This window comes from Tinamus guttatus, unplaced genomic scaffold, assembly GCF_059628265.1.
Source record: "Tinamus guttatus ecotype Peru unplaced genomic scaffold, ASM5962826v1 Tinamus_guttatus_pri_ptg000058l, whole genome shotgun sequence".
Classification (NCBI taxonomy): domain Eukaryota; kingdom Metazoa; phylum Chordata; class Aves; order Tinamiformes; family Tinamidae; genus Tinamus; species Tinamus guttatus.
The window spans coordinates 4,349,813-4,366,458 of record NW_028288592.1 but is presented as its reverse complement, the minus strand read 5'-3'; the positions used below and the strand labels follow the sequence as shown (position 1 = coordinate 4,366,458).

The following is a 16,646-nucleotide window of genomic DNA, read 5'->3' as shown; positions in this document are numbered from 1 at the left end:
TATTAGGCACCTACACCATTGCTTACTTGCTGCACAATAAATCTATTGCAAGTGACTGGTTCTGTAGTCATGTCCGTTTGGGCAATGAGGAAAACTATTCAGCAGAGGTGAATGCAGAACCTGTCTGGGTGACATAACCAGGTGGAGTTACCATTACTTGTTAAACATCCACTCTCAGATGAGTGGAGTAAATATCTCATATTAAGGTACAGTAGTCTCCTGTTCCTATAGGATAAAAGAGTACAATAATAAGAACTTACTACTTTATCTTCAAAAGGAATGACCAATGTTTTAGGGAAAAAAAAAAAAAAAGCTTCTTGTGCATTCTCTTGCTCTGATCTTTTCTTATTGTTCTCCTTAGAGTCTCACAAGCTACATGGGAAGGAAAAGGAGAAAATGGATAATAATTAATACTGATAGATGTGGGAATAAGTGCTGTTTTCTTTCTTTCTTTCTTTCTTTCTTTCTTTCTTTCTTTCTTTCTTTCTTTCTTTCTTTCTTTCTTTCTTTCTTTTCTTTCTTTTCTTTCTTTCTTTCTTTTCTTTCTTTCTTTCTTTTCTTTCTTTTCTTTCTTTTCTTTCTTTCTTTCTTTTCTTTCTTTCTTTCTTTTCTTTCTTTTCTTTCTTTTCTTTCTTTTCTTTCTTTTCTTTCTTTTCTTTCTTTTCTTTCTTTTCTTTCTTTTCTTTCTTTTCTTTCTTTTCTTTCTTTCTTTTCTTTCTTTTCTTTCTTTCTTTTCTTTCTTTTCTTTCTTTCTTTTCTTTCTTTTCTTTCTTTCTTTTCTTTCTTTTCTTTCTTTTCTTTCTTTCTTTTCTTTCTTTTCTTTCTCTTAAATGTGCCGGAAAGTGTGCTCACAAGTGAACTTATTTGAAAGTATTGAAAAGGTGGCATGACTCTTGCACACGGTAAGACTAGCAGTAGGTTTGAAGGTCACTGCTGTTAGACTAATGGAGAAATGCATTACAAACAAAAGGTATGTTAGTCAACTATTTAGAATAAGATAAAGATAAGTTTTGTATTAGTATAGCTAATGCCTGCTAGATTTCTAAAAATTGAGAGAAACAAAATTATTACTACTTAAATGTGTAAGCAAGCTATACAATACTTGGCTTGTGACTGCTTTGGAGGGGTATGTTAAATATCAGCGTAGCTGTTGTCCTTCTAAAGTATGTGTTAACTTCTAGAGCTATGAAGATGAGAGGAGGATTCGGTCAGACGTGGAGGTTCGATGTCAGCGTTTGACACTGGAACTGGCTGATACAAAGCGGATGATTCAGCAGGGTGATTACAGACAAGAGAACTATGATAAAGTAAAATGGTAGGTGTCTCTAGGTCAGCGTATATATAAGTCTTAACAGAAAAGGCTTCTAGTTGAGTCAATCGAGGTTGAAGCATCATTTCATAATTTTTGAAATGCTTTTTCCTTCCTAGATCCACTTAACAGTTCAGTTATCCAAGGCTGGTATTCAGTTTTGTGGAATACCCCAGTCATAAGATGAGCAACACTGAAATCTGATGCATGCTTTTATCTTCTTAAAAGCTTGTATTTATGTACTTACTGGGTCTTCAGAGTGTACTCGTTTGGTTGCAACTTAAGCAGGAGCTACTGATGCCAAACATCTTGGAACAAACATTATTATTATTTATTTATTTTTACTAGTTTAATAGCTATCATTGAAGAAGCAGCCCTGTTGTCTACTATGCCGTACCTGCACAGTGACATAAAAGGGTAGGAGCTTGGGAATTAATATTAAACAAGTTACCTTTGTAAGCATTAGACTGAAAGGACTGTTATGAAAAACCTTTGTCAGAGAATCTTAGGTTAACTTCAGTGGCTTGATTTAATTGCCAGAATTTCCAGCAAGTCTCCTCATTTTTGAAATGTAAGTTTTAGAGTTCTGCCTATACTTTGAGTGCTGGCCTCATAAACAGCAACTGCAAAACAGTGAAAATGGGCTTCTTATAAATACACTCATGCACACATACTTCACAGTCCAGCTCCCAGATGGTCTTTGCCATGTGCTTGCAAGCTCAAGAAATCAGAGCTTTGGCAGATCTGTTCAGGAATGGCTCAGAATGAGGACTCTGAATAAAAAGCAGCTTGTTAACTCCCTAGCTGTTCATATTAAATGAGATCAGGCACATTTATTGATCTTTACTATGCCTCTAAGTCATTTAAAGGAGAGCCTGTCTTTTGGATAACTGTTCACAGCCATATGTGCTAAATAACCTTGAATCTATCTGGAAGCTTGAGGCAAATAGGATGGATGGATGCTATGGTTTGCTTCCCATGTGTAACTGCATCTAAGAAGTGGCTTGTAGTGACTTTTCCATGTGAATGGTTCCAGTGTTTAACAGAGTGTGTTAAAATAGTCTTGAGTTGAAAAAGGCATGAATAAACGTGCCAAAACTGTATTTGAGAGAGTAGGTTGCATTCATCAGGGTAGGCACAGATGAAGGGGAGAAGGCGGCGGCTATTGGCATGCCTATATGAGGAATATTTGGGAGCACTGCAAGAATTAATCACTTCCAGGTTTGTTTCTGACTAAAAATACATTTAAAATCCTTTGCAAACTATGCAAAATCTAGTTTTGGTAGACTACAAGGTATCCCATTTTTTGACACTAAATATAAAACTGGTTAGGTTTCTTTCAGACTGTAAGCTCCTACTGGATAATTCATTCTACTCTTCTGACAGGGTCAGAAACAGGCAGAGCTGCTGCCTTGTGCATGTGGAAACTGTTATTCAGGACACCAGCATAATTTTTGCAGCTGTCGTGTATGTTTTAAATATGAGAAGAATAGTGTAATTCCCTGTGGCATTAAGAGGCTGTATATAAAGGAGAGGAGCCCTTGAAAACAACTGTCCTTTGGTTTCTGTTTGATTAGGCTGATGGAAATGAAATCACTTCAGTTTTTCATCCAACTTTTAAGGTCTTCAAAAGATTCAAGAAAATGTTGGGGAGAGCATCTAAAGCTTGACAGATTTCTAAGGATGTGCAAAGGAATTTATGGTCTTTTGTGAAGAGGAGAAATATACAGCCCAAAACTGAACTAAAAAATGTTAAGAAGAGAATGCAATAATTTTAGGGTAGGAATTTAGGATTATTATGTTATAATTTAGGATTATTGCTTAGATACTTCAAATTTTCGCATATAATAAGGTGCTGTTGCAAGTGATGAGAACTTAAAAAGGTATTATCACTAGTTACCCTGTGAATAACTGGACAAAAGAGACAATGTCATGTTCAAGCCAAAGAAGGCTTACTAAATTACTTTTTTTTTTTCATTTTTTTCCTCTCCACAGTGAACGAGATATATTTGAACATGAGTTGTCAGAACTCAGAAGAAAATATGAAGTATTGGAATTGTCTCACAAAGCACAATCTAAAGAAAGAAGTGACTTATCAAAAGAGGTAAACTTGAAGTTCTTATTTCAGTAATACCTAAGGTCAAAAGTTAAATTATCTGAATGTTATCCTAATGAAAATTTTTGGGGATCACCTGAAAAATTGTGGAAAAATTCAGGCTAAAGGATTCAGGGAATCATCTGTTCTGACAGTCCCCTTCCCCCAGTTGAATTGTCTGTGGGTTTTTTTTTTTTTAATTTATTTATTTATTTCTATTTGGTCACCTTGTCTATCACAATCACGACATCCCTGAACCCCAGAGAGCAGTTTTTCCATTTCTTTATCGACCAGTAACAACTCTTGATGCTCCTAAACTTTCCACTATTTCTGAGAAATTTGTCCCCAGTGTGATGGCTACTTGGCCCCAAGACTCCTTATGTTTCATCTCTGATTCAGTACTATGTTTTGAGCCTAGTTCCTAATTTGACATTAAGGAAGATTAAGGGGTCCTTCCTCTTTTCAATTATTAATTATCAGAAATCATGAAAATCATAGTATTACAGCCTTTTTTTGAATAGTTTCATCTGCTTATAAGCATGATAAATGTAAGCGTGAGCTGTTGTAAGTGTAAGTTGCTTTTTAGCTCAAATGAGAGATGAGTGTTAAAATGAACAAGTAAATGTGTGAGTGATGGTTTAAATGCTTGTTTTAAAATTCCTGTTGAATAAACTCTTCTCAATGTTGGCCCATGATAGGACAAGGGGTAATGGGTACAAGCCAAAACACAGGAAATTCCATCTCCATGTGAGGAAAAACTTATTTACTGGGAGAGTGACAGAGCCCTGGAACAGGCTGCCCAGAGAGGTTGTGGAGTCTCCTCCTCTTGAGATCTTCCAAACCCACCTGGATGCCACCCTGTGCCACGTGCTCTAGGTGTCCCTACTGGAACAGGGGTGTTGGACTAGATGGTCTCTAGAGGTCCCTTCCAAACTCATCCTTTCTGTAATTCTATGATTATTCTTTTAACCCCTTTTATAGCTGGCAACCTTACAACAGTCCCTTAACTTGTTGCAAAAAGATAAAGATTATCTTAATCGCCAGAACATGGAGCTTAGTGTTCGCTGTGCACATGAAGAAGATCGCCTTGAAAGGCTTCAGGTTCAGCTAGAGGATGCCAAAAAAGCTAGAGAGGAGATGTATGAAAAATATGTTACATCCAGGTAAGATACTGTGTTAACTTCTATTAGTAGACAAATTATTATTTCCCTTGTTTCTTGGACAAATCCCATTTAAAAATTCCTGGGTGTTAGTCCCTGTCTGTGTAACCAGAAAGAGTAAGAAAGTTTTGTGAGGAAGGTTAAAAAAAAGAGTATGAAAGTGTGTGTGCTTATTTGGTTGCTTTAATGTGTGTTTCTATAGCAGAAAAAATGCCTTTTTTTAAAAAAAAAAAATCTTCCAAGTTTTGGTATACTACCATAGCAGTGAAGAAATCTGTATTGAGAGTTTATGGCAGCTGTATTCTTACATGTCTATGTGAATTTTCTGTGGTAGCTGGAAAAATATATTAAGCACATGAAGCACGTCCTGTACTTTTTTTAATGCGCTGTATTTAGAACAGGAGTATTAGAAAGATATACTCCATACTGTCTTTGGAGTGTAAAATATGTTTAATTTTCACAGATGCTTAAAGTAGGATGTGGTATGCAGTTTTAACTTTCATACCAGCTATTCAAGCAGTTCTGTTTGGCTTTTCATATCAAGTTCAATTGTGCTCTCCTTAATGTTAGCCATAACAAATCTTTAAGATATGGAGCAGAATATAATATCGTGTTCTGCTACATGTTTAGCTAAATACGTAGTGCTACACAACAGAATTTCCTGTGTTTCATATATAGACATTTTTATTTTATTCAAGTTATCTGGTTCATGTTATTTCCTGACACCTACATGCCAAAGATGTCATTTGGACATACATGCAAAAGTTACATCAAATATTTGTCTGTATGGATGCTGCTAATACATCCATCTTTTTAATTAGCGGTGTCCCTAGAAAAGCAGCTGTGCTTTGTGTGAATGTCCTCTGCAGCAGTGTGCAGGGGGCACAGATATACAGTGTTACTGCAGCTGCTGCCTTTTTTTTGAGTCAGCAAGATGGAAATGGAGACAACATCTGCATATTTTGTGTTGCAGCGTAACTAAGGTGAAATGTACAATATGTGACTCTTATGTAATACAATTAGAACAACAAAGTGTTATCTAAGTGGAAATATAAAAACTCTTTACTGAAGTTCTGAAGTCATTAGTTATGGAGCTCTGTCCCATATTGTGTATTAGAAATCTTTTTAATTTTAAATATTTTTTTTTCCTGCTGTACTTTTTAAAATTTACCTTGTGTGGATTTATCTTAGAACAGTGTTCAAGCTAGAGATTTATTTGGAACTTCATTTGGAACTTCTTAAGTAAATTCTGAATGCTTGATTTTAAATTGCTGAGACTGACATGATTCTTCAAACCTCAGTCTTGCTCTAAAAATGTACTTGCCATCTAGCTATGAGAGTCAAAGCTTGCTTTTTCTAGAAAGCCACTGTGCAACTTGTATCCTGTACCAATTAATGATGCAGAGGGGCTTTTGAAGAGCTCTGTCCCTTTGAGGAATGTAGGAAGATGTGAATGGAGCTCGACTAGCTCGTCTGAGGATACGATATAGGCCTCCTTGACTGTCCTCTGAAATCTGAGTGGCATCCTGGTCTTCCTCTCTCAGGTCCAATATAAGCTTCTTATTGCAGAGCTCTAAAGAACTCGATCTCCTTGTTGGAGAAATGAGAGACTGCAGCAGAGGGAGTGTCGGAGAAAGCTAATGTGTCCATCAGCTAATGGACACTCTTTAGAGCTACGTGGAGGAGATAACGGTTTGAGCCTTAAGTTTTTCATGACTGCCCTTTGGACATTTTGAGACATTTTAATGCTTACGCTACATCTGGTTCTCTTGTGGTCATTGTAGTTCATGAAGAAGTGTGAGGAAGAAAAACAAGCCCAAATTTTTAGGAACAGAGAATTCTTCACCTTCTGATGCCCTCAGATCTGCCCACATCGGGGCATATTTACCCTAGCTAGAAAATGTTACAATTTTGGGGAAACTGAGAGATTAATCTCCTTAACCTCTAAAAAGAAAGCTACAGATTTGGCTGAGATTGGGGCAAGATTAAAGCCAACAGCTCATAGCTACAATCCCTGGAAATCTTTGTGGAAGCACAGACCAACAACAGGAAAATTTCTCCCTTATTTTGAGTGCTTAAATTACAATCTGTACCTGCATTAAGGGATGCTCAGATCATGTTTAACTTGTTTGGAGTTTAAAGCATTATGGATAATAGACCTGGAAGGAAGGTCATAAAGTTTGGAAAAGAGTACAAAACACAACCTGATAAGGCAAAAAACCTCTTTAATTACTGCTCAAACAGATCATAAAGATTGGTCAGGAAAAAAAATGAAGGTCATTTGCTTTATAGTAGCTCAATTGGTGTTCATTAAAAGGCAGTCAAGCTGTGTATTCATAATATCCCCTTTTCTATGCCATTTATTTATGTTAGTCTTCATAAAGATAAGTGTGATGTTCAACTATCTGCTGGTGACAGCACTGTCAGTGTTAAAGACTTTCAGGTTCTTTTAACCTTCCTCAGTAAACTTTCCTGATTTTATAACAGCCTTGCAGCAAGAGAGGAGGTCCCTTGTATTTTCCACAATGATAGAAATTTCTCTTTGGTTAAGTAGCAATGGTAGAAGAAAGTCTTTGCTGTCTAAATAGCAAGAAAATGATAGTACTTTTGTATATAAGGGATTGTATCCCTAAGTCCTGAACTTCAGCATTCAGGTGTTTTTTTTCCTATGTAGTGAGCCATATAACGAAAAAAGAGCACAGAAAATTCTAATGGGGACCCCACATTTTTTCAGTGTTGTGTGTGTGGGTTGCTTATTTATTTAGATCATTGACTTCTTCACTGCATCAAAGATTTTTTCAAGTTACCTTGTTATGGATAAAGGAGAGGAGATAAATGTACCTTGACAACTCAAATGCAATTCAGTATATCAATAGAAAGCAAATGGGGCAAAAAATAGATAGCACTCATCTGACATACTTAGATATTTTAGGGCTTGTGGGTTACATGAAAGATGCTGGGTAACTACGGTATTCATAGAAAATGGGATACTGCACTCCAAGGGGATCTAAAAAACTTTACTTTTGAGAATGTACTTCTCTTCAAGCATATATCTTTGATTCCAAATGTGATTATTCTTGAACTCCAACTAAAGGATGTAAAATTCAGCGTGCCTCTGCCATTAAGTATTTGCAACACAACTTTGTGGGTTTTTCTTTGTTGGGAGATGGAAGGAAAAGAGGGGAATAGTTCTGTGGGAGAAACTCTTTATGGGATTCCTTGTAACTCCAGGTTTGTTGGCTGCCAAAGTCAGAAACTTTGTCAGTATTAATAAAAAGTAACACTTTTTTTTGTGCAGGAATCTTCTGATACTTGTTGTTTTAAAAACTTAAACAGATATTTTAAGCAAATTATTTTGTTACATTGACAATACAGATATCCAGATATCATCTTTGATTTCACAAATCTCTATAGCTTATCATCCTCAGTATCATGTGTTCCCCTCAACCCCCATCCAGGTGTGGTGAAAAGAGCATACAACAAAATCTTGTAGCATGGCATTTTTGTAAGTTAATTTAACATTACCAAAAGAGAAGCTCGAACACTGCAGAGGGAGGACTTTTGTTTTTTTCTTTTTTTTCTTTTCTTTTTTTTTTTTAAATGCTTAATTAATATGAACGCTCCTGTACAGGCTGACAAAGAATTTTGCAAGTGTATTAAGTGTAATGCTGCATGATGATTCAGTGTCAAATTACTTTAATAAAATAAACCCTAAGCAGTATGCCATGAAAATTTTAACTTATTCATGCTTAAGTTTACAGTCTTGGTTATAAGCTAATATGTATTCTAATCAGATGAGGGGTAAATGAGTGCAAGTTATAATAAAATCTAAAACCCAGGACCTGGATATTTTAATATTGGAGTTTTGATTTTTTGGCCCATGCTGTTCATAAGAAATTCCTATTTTCTTACTCATTTCCAGAGACCATTATAAAACAGAGTATGAAAACAAACTGCAGGAGGAACTGGAACAAATAAGACTGAAAACAAATCAAGAGATTGAGCAACTTCGAAGCACCTCAAAGGAGATGTATGAACGTGAAAACAGGTAGATAAAATGCAGGAAGTCTAATTAGGACAGAAATATCAAAATAATCCCTTTTTATTTATTTATTTTTAGGTAGAAAGTGATTGACCGACCGTTGAAGGGATGATCAAAATGTAGGAATTTAATTTTAAAACCGCAAACTTTATAAAAACTAATACAAAATTATATTGGTACAGACTGTGATGTTTCTCTTGAAATAATCCGTGATGTTTGACACTTTCTGTGAAAAGAATGATTTATTAAAACTCATCTTCTAGATAAAAATTAGTGTTTTTGAGCTGACTCAAGTTTAAGTCTCATTTGTTAGTTCATACAGAATATGTTGGTTTATCCTCTCATAAAGGATGGGCAATTGTTCTGAAACTTTAAGGCAACCAGAGAGGAAGGGGTTGATTCAGAAGGTAAAGCAGAAAAGTCAAGGAAAACCAGTCAGAGAGTTTTAAACCTTTGAAAAATAAATCTAGTTGAGATTGCTTACAGCATTAGGATTTACAACAGTACTGATTTTCCTCGAAGTTATTATAAAATTCTTCTTCAAGAAGATCCTAGTCCTGCAAAGAACCGCATACTAAACTTTGTGTGTATTCTTGTTGAGCTGCATGGAATTGTGCAGCGTTAGGCCTACCTGTTAGCCCATAGGGATCTAAGGGCTTTGGCTCTTGGTATTATAATTCTTTTCAAGGGGTTTTTTTTTTTTTGGTTGTTGTTTTTTTGGCTTTGTCATTGCATGTCCCTTTTATAATAGGAGGAGCACTTAGTGATTCATTATTAACTCATTGTAGGTCTTTAGAAAGTGACTTGTGTGGAGAAGGAAATGACTGTAGTAAAAAGGTATTTGTGGCATCAGCATCTCTTATAATAGGTAGCTTTGTTATTACTCTGAAGAAAGAAAAAGGAAGAACATGACTCCTCCTGTCTTCTGAAGGTTCAGTCAGCTGAAAGGTTCTAATTGGAAAAAAAATGTATCACTTTATAGCCTTGCAAGTGTGATATGTGTGTGTGCACACACATCTACACCACTTCCTATATACAAAACTATGTTAAATTATGAAGAATAACTTGATAGTTGGTAGAAGTCTGAAAAGTGTCTACATATTGGGGAATCTAAAGAAGAACACTTTGGAACCAATTTACAGAAGTTTTGTTCCTTGTTTTGAAATAATTATTTCTAAACTATAAATTCTTTAGATTTAACTTGATATTTTGTGGAAAATATAGCACTCTATAGAAGTACTAACAAGTGAAAGTACTGTAATGTTCTGCTTTGCAGTTTGAGGTGCACCTCAATCGTGACGCACATGCAACCTCAAAGCAGTTTGCAATGAAGGTGTGTGATGTGGTGAGACACTGGTTGACTGTAAAGATAAGATTTCAGTTTCATCTTCAAGCTCAAAGCACAGTGTGATGAGACAGCTGAACTAACATGACTGAATTTTCTTATTCCTTATCTCTTTGCCAAGCCTCTTAGGTCTGACATTTCCCTTGAATTGGTGACATTTTACCCTTGGATTAGCCAGTTTAGGAAGCTAAACGAGGGGGAATCCAACAAAAAGGTGATACTTAATTCAGTTTTATTTTATTTGGGATCAGTTTCACTTCTTTGGCTCTCAGCATTGGCTATGTCTCCATCAGCAAACATGAGGGCATTCACAGAGAAAATCTACATGGAATTTTACTTAGGACCAAGTAACAGCTAATCCAATGGGCTGAACACTATTTAGTAGTTTGAGCATGTCTGGTCTCTTGAGCACCTCTTCTGACTTCTGTCAATCTGGATAGGATTTGGTTTGTGTACTCTGGAAGTGTTCTGAGGGGCAACTGCTGAGGGGTTTGCTTCAAAAGGTGACGTAGATGACCTTGTACTTCTGCTCGTGATCCTCTTTCCTTTTGCCCACCTTTTCCCTTCCATACACACCCATAAACATGCAGACAGTAATCCCGCCCTATTTTAGGTGGTTGCACTCGCTTGTATGGCTTGCCAGACACCACACCACACTTGCTAATCCAGGTGACCTGCAGGTATACCTGTGAGATATGCTGTTCTTTACCTTTTAATATCAGAATGGTGTGTATTTTTCATAACATGTGGGTATCTGGCACAATATCATTCATGTCGGTGTTACCTTCATTGGAAATATATAAATAGATGGGTACCTGCGTTGTCCTCTTGTTGACTGAGTGCACCTCACTGTGCCTTTTATTCTTCAGTGTTTTCAGTTGGTAAGCTCTCCAGCCAACAAGGCTCTTTATTCTCTAAACATACTGTGACCCGACTATTCATACAGTGTAACTTTTGTACCATTTCTACTACTCTTCAAGATAGGCCATTTCATTCCTCTTCCACCTTAATGCCCTGCACTGCCCACATGTTTTCTCTTAGACACTTAACCATTATATAATTCTTAGGTTGAGTCTGATGAACTAATATTTTTTGATGCATGTGTATTACTTAACTGAGTCCAGCTAAGTAGGGTTGATGACATGTCCTTAGTCTAGAAAACAAAGTCCCTTATCCAGAAAACATGGTTAGTGTATGATTCAAATGATCTAGAAAAGCATTTTATATGGACTTAACAATATTTCTTTTACCTTCATATCTTTTCTTCAAAACTTGTCTTATATGTCCACAGCAAATTTATGTTAAAATAAAATCAGTCGGCTTTCCCCCCTCCCATGAAATCACTGTGCGGCCACAAGAGCAATGGAAGGAAAAAGCAACTGAAGTGGGCAGAGCTCGTTGTGTCTGCACTGATCCAGCTTAGATGAGAAATGTGATTTTGTAGTGGAGCTCTCAGTTACCACCCCTTTGCCCTGTTTTTGCTAACATCACAGCTTATACTTGGATTTGCACTCAGTTTCTTTTAGATGAAACTAAACTGAAAGCTGTCTGCAAGTGAGCAGCTAATACATCAGCGAGAGCAGTGTCAAGTCCTTTCAGGTGCTTATAGTGTAGGTGCCAGGCCTCAATAGCCACTGTTTGCTCTGCAAATCTGCTGCTCTACTGGTTAGTGGAGATGCAGCACATGAGCCCTAAGTGGTAGTTTTGGCTTATGAGCATGTTGCACTACAGACAGACTACGGAGTATCAGACTGTTACCTGTACTGCTTTTAACACAAGTGTTAAAGGTGTTACCCTTCATTCACATGATGCTACTCTGGCTTGTGTAAGTGAAATAGGAATAATATAGTTCCCGAGTCGTAACTGATTCAGGCTGCCCAGGGCAGCAGTGGAGTCACCTTAGGGACTTAGGGGCACGGTTTAGCAGGAGAATGGTGTTGAGGGGTTCACAATAAAAGACACCAGTGATATGCAATAACCTACATATGGTGATTAACTAGACAAATCAGTTATATGCTGAAATGTTGTTTTTATGCCTAGCTAATCTCCTCTGGCTCTATCATAAAATTTCTTAATCGCCTCAATTACTAGCAGGGCATCATTCTCCTATTTATTAGTGAAGTACCAAGTAAAAATATTGGAACCTATTAAGTTTGTGGGGGGGGGGGGAACTTTCTAATATTCTAATTTCTATTTCTAGTATTCTGACTTTTTCACATATTTTTACAAATAGATGGATGATTTGTGCACAGACCTCTATAATGGAGATATATGTGTGTGTGTGTATATATGTACATATATATATATATGTATATTTATGGACATGTCCCCTACTATTCTAACAGGATTGAAGAAAATAGATTTGAAGTCAAGATCAGTCAATAGTACTCCAGTCTTAGAAGTAAAATTAGGTTCTTCCCAACAGATTCTTGATAAGATTTTTTTTTTTCCCTTCAGAAATTTGAGAGAAGCAAGAGATAATGCTGTAGCTGAAAAGGAAAGAGCAGTTATTGCTGAAAAGGATGCTCTGGGAAAATATGATCAACTCTTAGAACAGTAAGTATCTCTTAAAATACCTACCATACTGAAGGGTTAATTTAATTTTTAACAGCAGAGTTTTAGGGAGGATGAATGACTGGTTGGGTTTTTTGGTTATAGAAAATAAACTGAATTACAGAAATTTTGTTTAAGTTAGAAAATTAATTTGCCAGTGCAGTGACAGTGTGAATGTTTTATCCTATAAAGACATGCAAACATTATTATAAAAACAGAAAATAGTTATTTTCCAGTGATCTCAATTAATACTTTTTTACTCTTTGTAAAATATAGCTAGAGAGCAGTTTTTCCTCTTTGAACTCTTTTTCTTGCTATCTGCTTTTGTTACTGTTGTCTCTACCCAGTCTTTCAAATCCTACATTTAAAGTGGGATGTCTGTAGAGTTTTATTTATGTATTTATATGGAGAAGGAAACTATGGTTGATCCTCTGCTGTCTAAGTAGTCTAATGTACTTTTTTGCAGTACTTTGGCTTCACTTTTTGTGAATTTAGAACTATTTTATTAACTATGATAACCTATGAGGTGATTGAGGCCTATGGACAGTAGTCGAGGCTGTTCAGAGTAAGCTTGTTGCATATCCTTAACTTTGGACTTGATCTATGTTTAAACAATATCTTTCTCAAAAATGGAAAGGTCAGTGCTTTAAGCAATAGTGCCACCTAGTCACCTACTCAAAGAAAGTAGGCGATGTGAATTTTCTTGTTTGGACATATTTTTAATTGCAGATAGTAATCTGTTAAAATGCTGTTAACTTAAGCATGAACATTAATTGTTTTTAGCCTTTAATTTTTTTTCTGCTGAATCCTGAATTGTCATAGAGGTATTACTGATGAATTAGCATCACCTCGGCATAGGCACAAAGAACTGAAAAAAGCCGATGCTAATTAGTCACCCAAAGCAATGAGCGTGGTTCTGGAGTAAAAAGAGTGGGTCAGAGTCCATGGTGTCCACGCTGCTCATTTCAGGGGGTTGCTGCAGATTCATTCTAGTTTTACAGGCTGTGGGCTGAGCGTCTGTTAGTGTTTAGAATATATTATAGGTGTTCTTGGACTCTCAAGAAGGAATTTACTTAGTAAATTCTGAAATGACTCCACAATGCAAAGCAAAGTATGCTGAGTGGAGACAGCCAGGACATTTGCATCAAAACACATCTCTTTAAAGCAAGCCATAGTGCTAATGGAAATGCAGCCGGGCTTTCCTTTGGATGAGACTCCTGGCTTTCACCATGGCTCCCACATACCGTAGTAAACTAGAAGTTCTGAAAAAGTAAATCTAGCCTATGGTAACAGTATGCACACTTCTTTGGATTTTATTGTTTATTATAGCAACTTTATAATTCTTATTGTATTTATTTTTAAAAATAAACACCATGTAGGAATTATCTTTTGGTTCTGTTGTATTTGCATTCCTACTATGTGTCCTGAGTGAGGAGGATTCCCTGCAGTTGAGAGCCACAGAAAAACATTTTGAAGATTTTAAGTAGCAAGCCTTATGGAATGAGCAGGTGGGAGACAGCCCGGAAATTTTATTAATATAAAATTTATTAATATACCATGTTGCTCCATGACTGAAACACTCAGGCCTTGGTCATCCTGTAACTTTTTGTATTGCTGAATTGTTCAGTTAGAATTACAGAGTTTTACTTAATGTGCTTTATACATTTTCTTGGGAATTCAGAAATGTAGATTCAGATTCAGCTTATGCATTTCTTTGTGATTCGATTGAAACAAGATTTGTTTCAAAGCTTAATGCTTTTGTATTTCAGTTCGGGGGCACCAAAAACTCATCCTTTGCTTTTGTTCTTAAATGTAGGTTCCCTGCTTTAAAACTCTCTTTTAACTATAGTACAGGTATCAAGGCTGCCTTTTTTTTTTTTTTTTTTTTTTTTCCCGCATGCCAAATGTGCTTAATTTAAGTAAATAAAATTCAGGGCAACAAACTGACTTGATGAAATGGAATAAATATCTTAATATTAAAGATCCCCAAACCTAAGGTTACTACGGACTGCAGTGTGGCTCTGTGGAACAAAATCTTTCCTAATACAGGCAAAACCCCCTAAGAGAAAAGTGAAGGTATCCCCTGTGAAGGGAATACCCATGTTGTCCAATTCCGGACTTAAGTGATTGTAGCAGCTAGTTCTACTGTATTGAAAACAGGGTGGCTCATCGTCGTTACCGCTGGTATCATAATGTGTATAAACAAACATGTTTGAAAGCCTCAGAAGTACCTGGAATGTTGACTGGCCTGAATGGTGGTTAAGTAAAGCCCCTGGCAGCTCTTGTGATCAGGAGTGTAACTAATACCCAATTTTCTAGTCAAATGCAATTATTATCATTTTTCTCACTGATGTTTTTAAGATGACTTTTTGTAAACAACTGTTTACAAATGCCAGTCAAATACTGAAGTGATAATGCTTGTGTTATATTTAAAAAAGAATCTGCTGTTACAGCCTTCAAGTAGATTACTGTATGACATGAAGATAGCAACAATTTTTGTTGCTTTCTGGCGTCTGGAGCTATCGATTCTGTGTGAGGAGGCACGTTTCATTTACCCGTGGCAGCACAAGAATTTACTGACTTTCTATTTGGAGTTAAACCATGGAGTGTATGTCACACTTGTGTTATAGAAAATTGATGTCCAGATGGAAACATTTCCAGTTCATTTTAAATTGTTGGTAGTGTGATTATGACTTATAGCTGGTTTTTAGAAGCTATATTGACTCAATTAAATGTGCTGAATCAGGCACACAGTTCTGTAATGGTTTGATCTTCTACTGTACCATGATATATTATGACACTAAATATGTGCTAGTTTTCAAAATGCTGATGCTGACTGTTAATCTCTTACTCATTTCTCCTTTCAAAAAAGATAATTGAAAAGTGGAAGAAATGCAACCTGGTTTCATATTGCTTTTTAGTAGTGGTTAAATTTTCTAGTTTCCAATAATGTGTAAAGTCAAATTGATTTGTTTCATATGATGGGGTATTCAAATTGCACTCTAATGTCTAATACGGGATGAACTCACAGGAGAGCGTGTTGCCTCAGGGGATACCTACAAGAGCCATTTCTTGTCTTTGATTGCTCACTTCCTTAAACTTTAAAGAAACATCATTTCCTTTTCTAGGACTTCACTGCTCTATGAGTAAAAACTGGCTAATGATTTCCAAAATTACAAGGAACAAAATGGGCACTTTGGAGCACTTACAGTGGGTGCTATAATTTTAGAAAATCTCAATTTTATTAGGAAAAAGAATCTATTGGGATTTAAAATTCCTGTCTTTCCTGTCTATTGGGAGTCAAGATTTATTTCTAATTTGTGGGATTACTCTATTTTTACTTACTTGAATATCTGCAAGTGTTCAAAGGACACTTTTTCAAAACTACATTTTTTAGAGTTTTGAGAATTGCCAAAAACCATTGGATTGAGTAAAGTCAAAGCGATGGCAACAAAAACGACTTTGAGGTTTATTGTTCAACGATTTCAAAAGACCTTGAATTACTGTGTCACCATTTCTGGCTTAATATATAGCTTAGCTATTTAGAACTAGTATATGGGCAATGGATAACCTGCAAAAGGTTAAAAAAAAATAGGAGTAGTTTTATTGGTTCTATTCAGAAGTATCTTTCCCAAAACAGAAGAATGAAAGTCGTAGACATTTGTTGACAGCAGATGTGTTTATGGTTTGCAGGTTGGGAGAGAGGGTGTGCTAGTGTTACCTACTTCATGTTTTGCTCTTCAATCAGCTGCAAACCATTTACATATTTTGGGGACCTCTAAGTGATCCATGAATTCTTATTACTTGGATTCTTTTTTCATATTTTTTTGTTCTTCATACATATACTATATGTTTTTAGGATTCACTTGAAAGTGAGTCAACTTCATCTACTTACCTAAGTCATCTGTCTTAAATCTTTTTGACTGATTCTAGAGGATTGTTTTAGATGAGAAGTTAATTGTAAATGCTGAAGAGCACATATTTATTCAGTAAATTTATCCAATCTCTTAGTGTGCAGGAATCTCGTGATTAGATCAGCACTTATTGCATTATACATTCATTTTTAAAAGACACATTATTTATTTGCCTTTCATTAATGTGTTTTTATAATCCTGATGTTGCTGACTGCAATCACAGGATTA

General features: G+C 36.0%; 1 protein-coding gene across 1 annotated transcript in view; it reads left to right on the top strand.

The window, feature by feature from the left end:
* The window catches only part of PIBF1 (progesterone immunomodulatory binding factor 1), a 102,388-nt gene that overhangs the window by 15,040 nt on the left and 70,702 nt on the right, over positions 1-16,646 (top strand). The window contains exons 5-9 of the mRNA XM_088540284.1: positions 1,182-1,315; positions 3,305-3,413; positions 4,386-4,567; positions 8,487-8,612; positions 12,409-12,507. Coding sequence (XP_088396410.1) covers positions 1,182-1,315; positions 3,305-3,413; positions 4,386-4,567; positions 8,487-8,612; positions 12,409-12,507 — 650 coding nt within the window. The remainder of the gene's footprint in view (positions 1-1,181; positions 1,316-3,304; positions 3,414-4,385; positions 4,568-8,486; positions 8,613-12,408; positions 12,508-16,646) is intronic.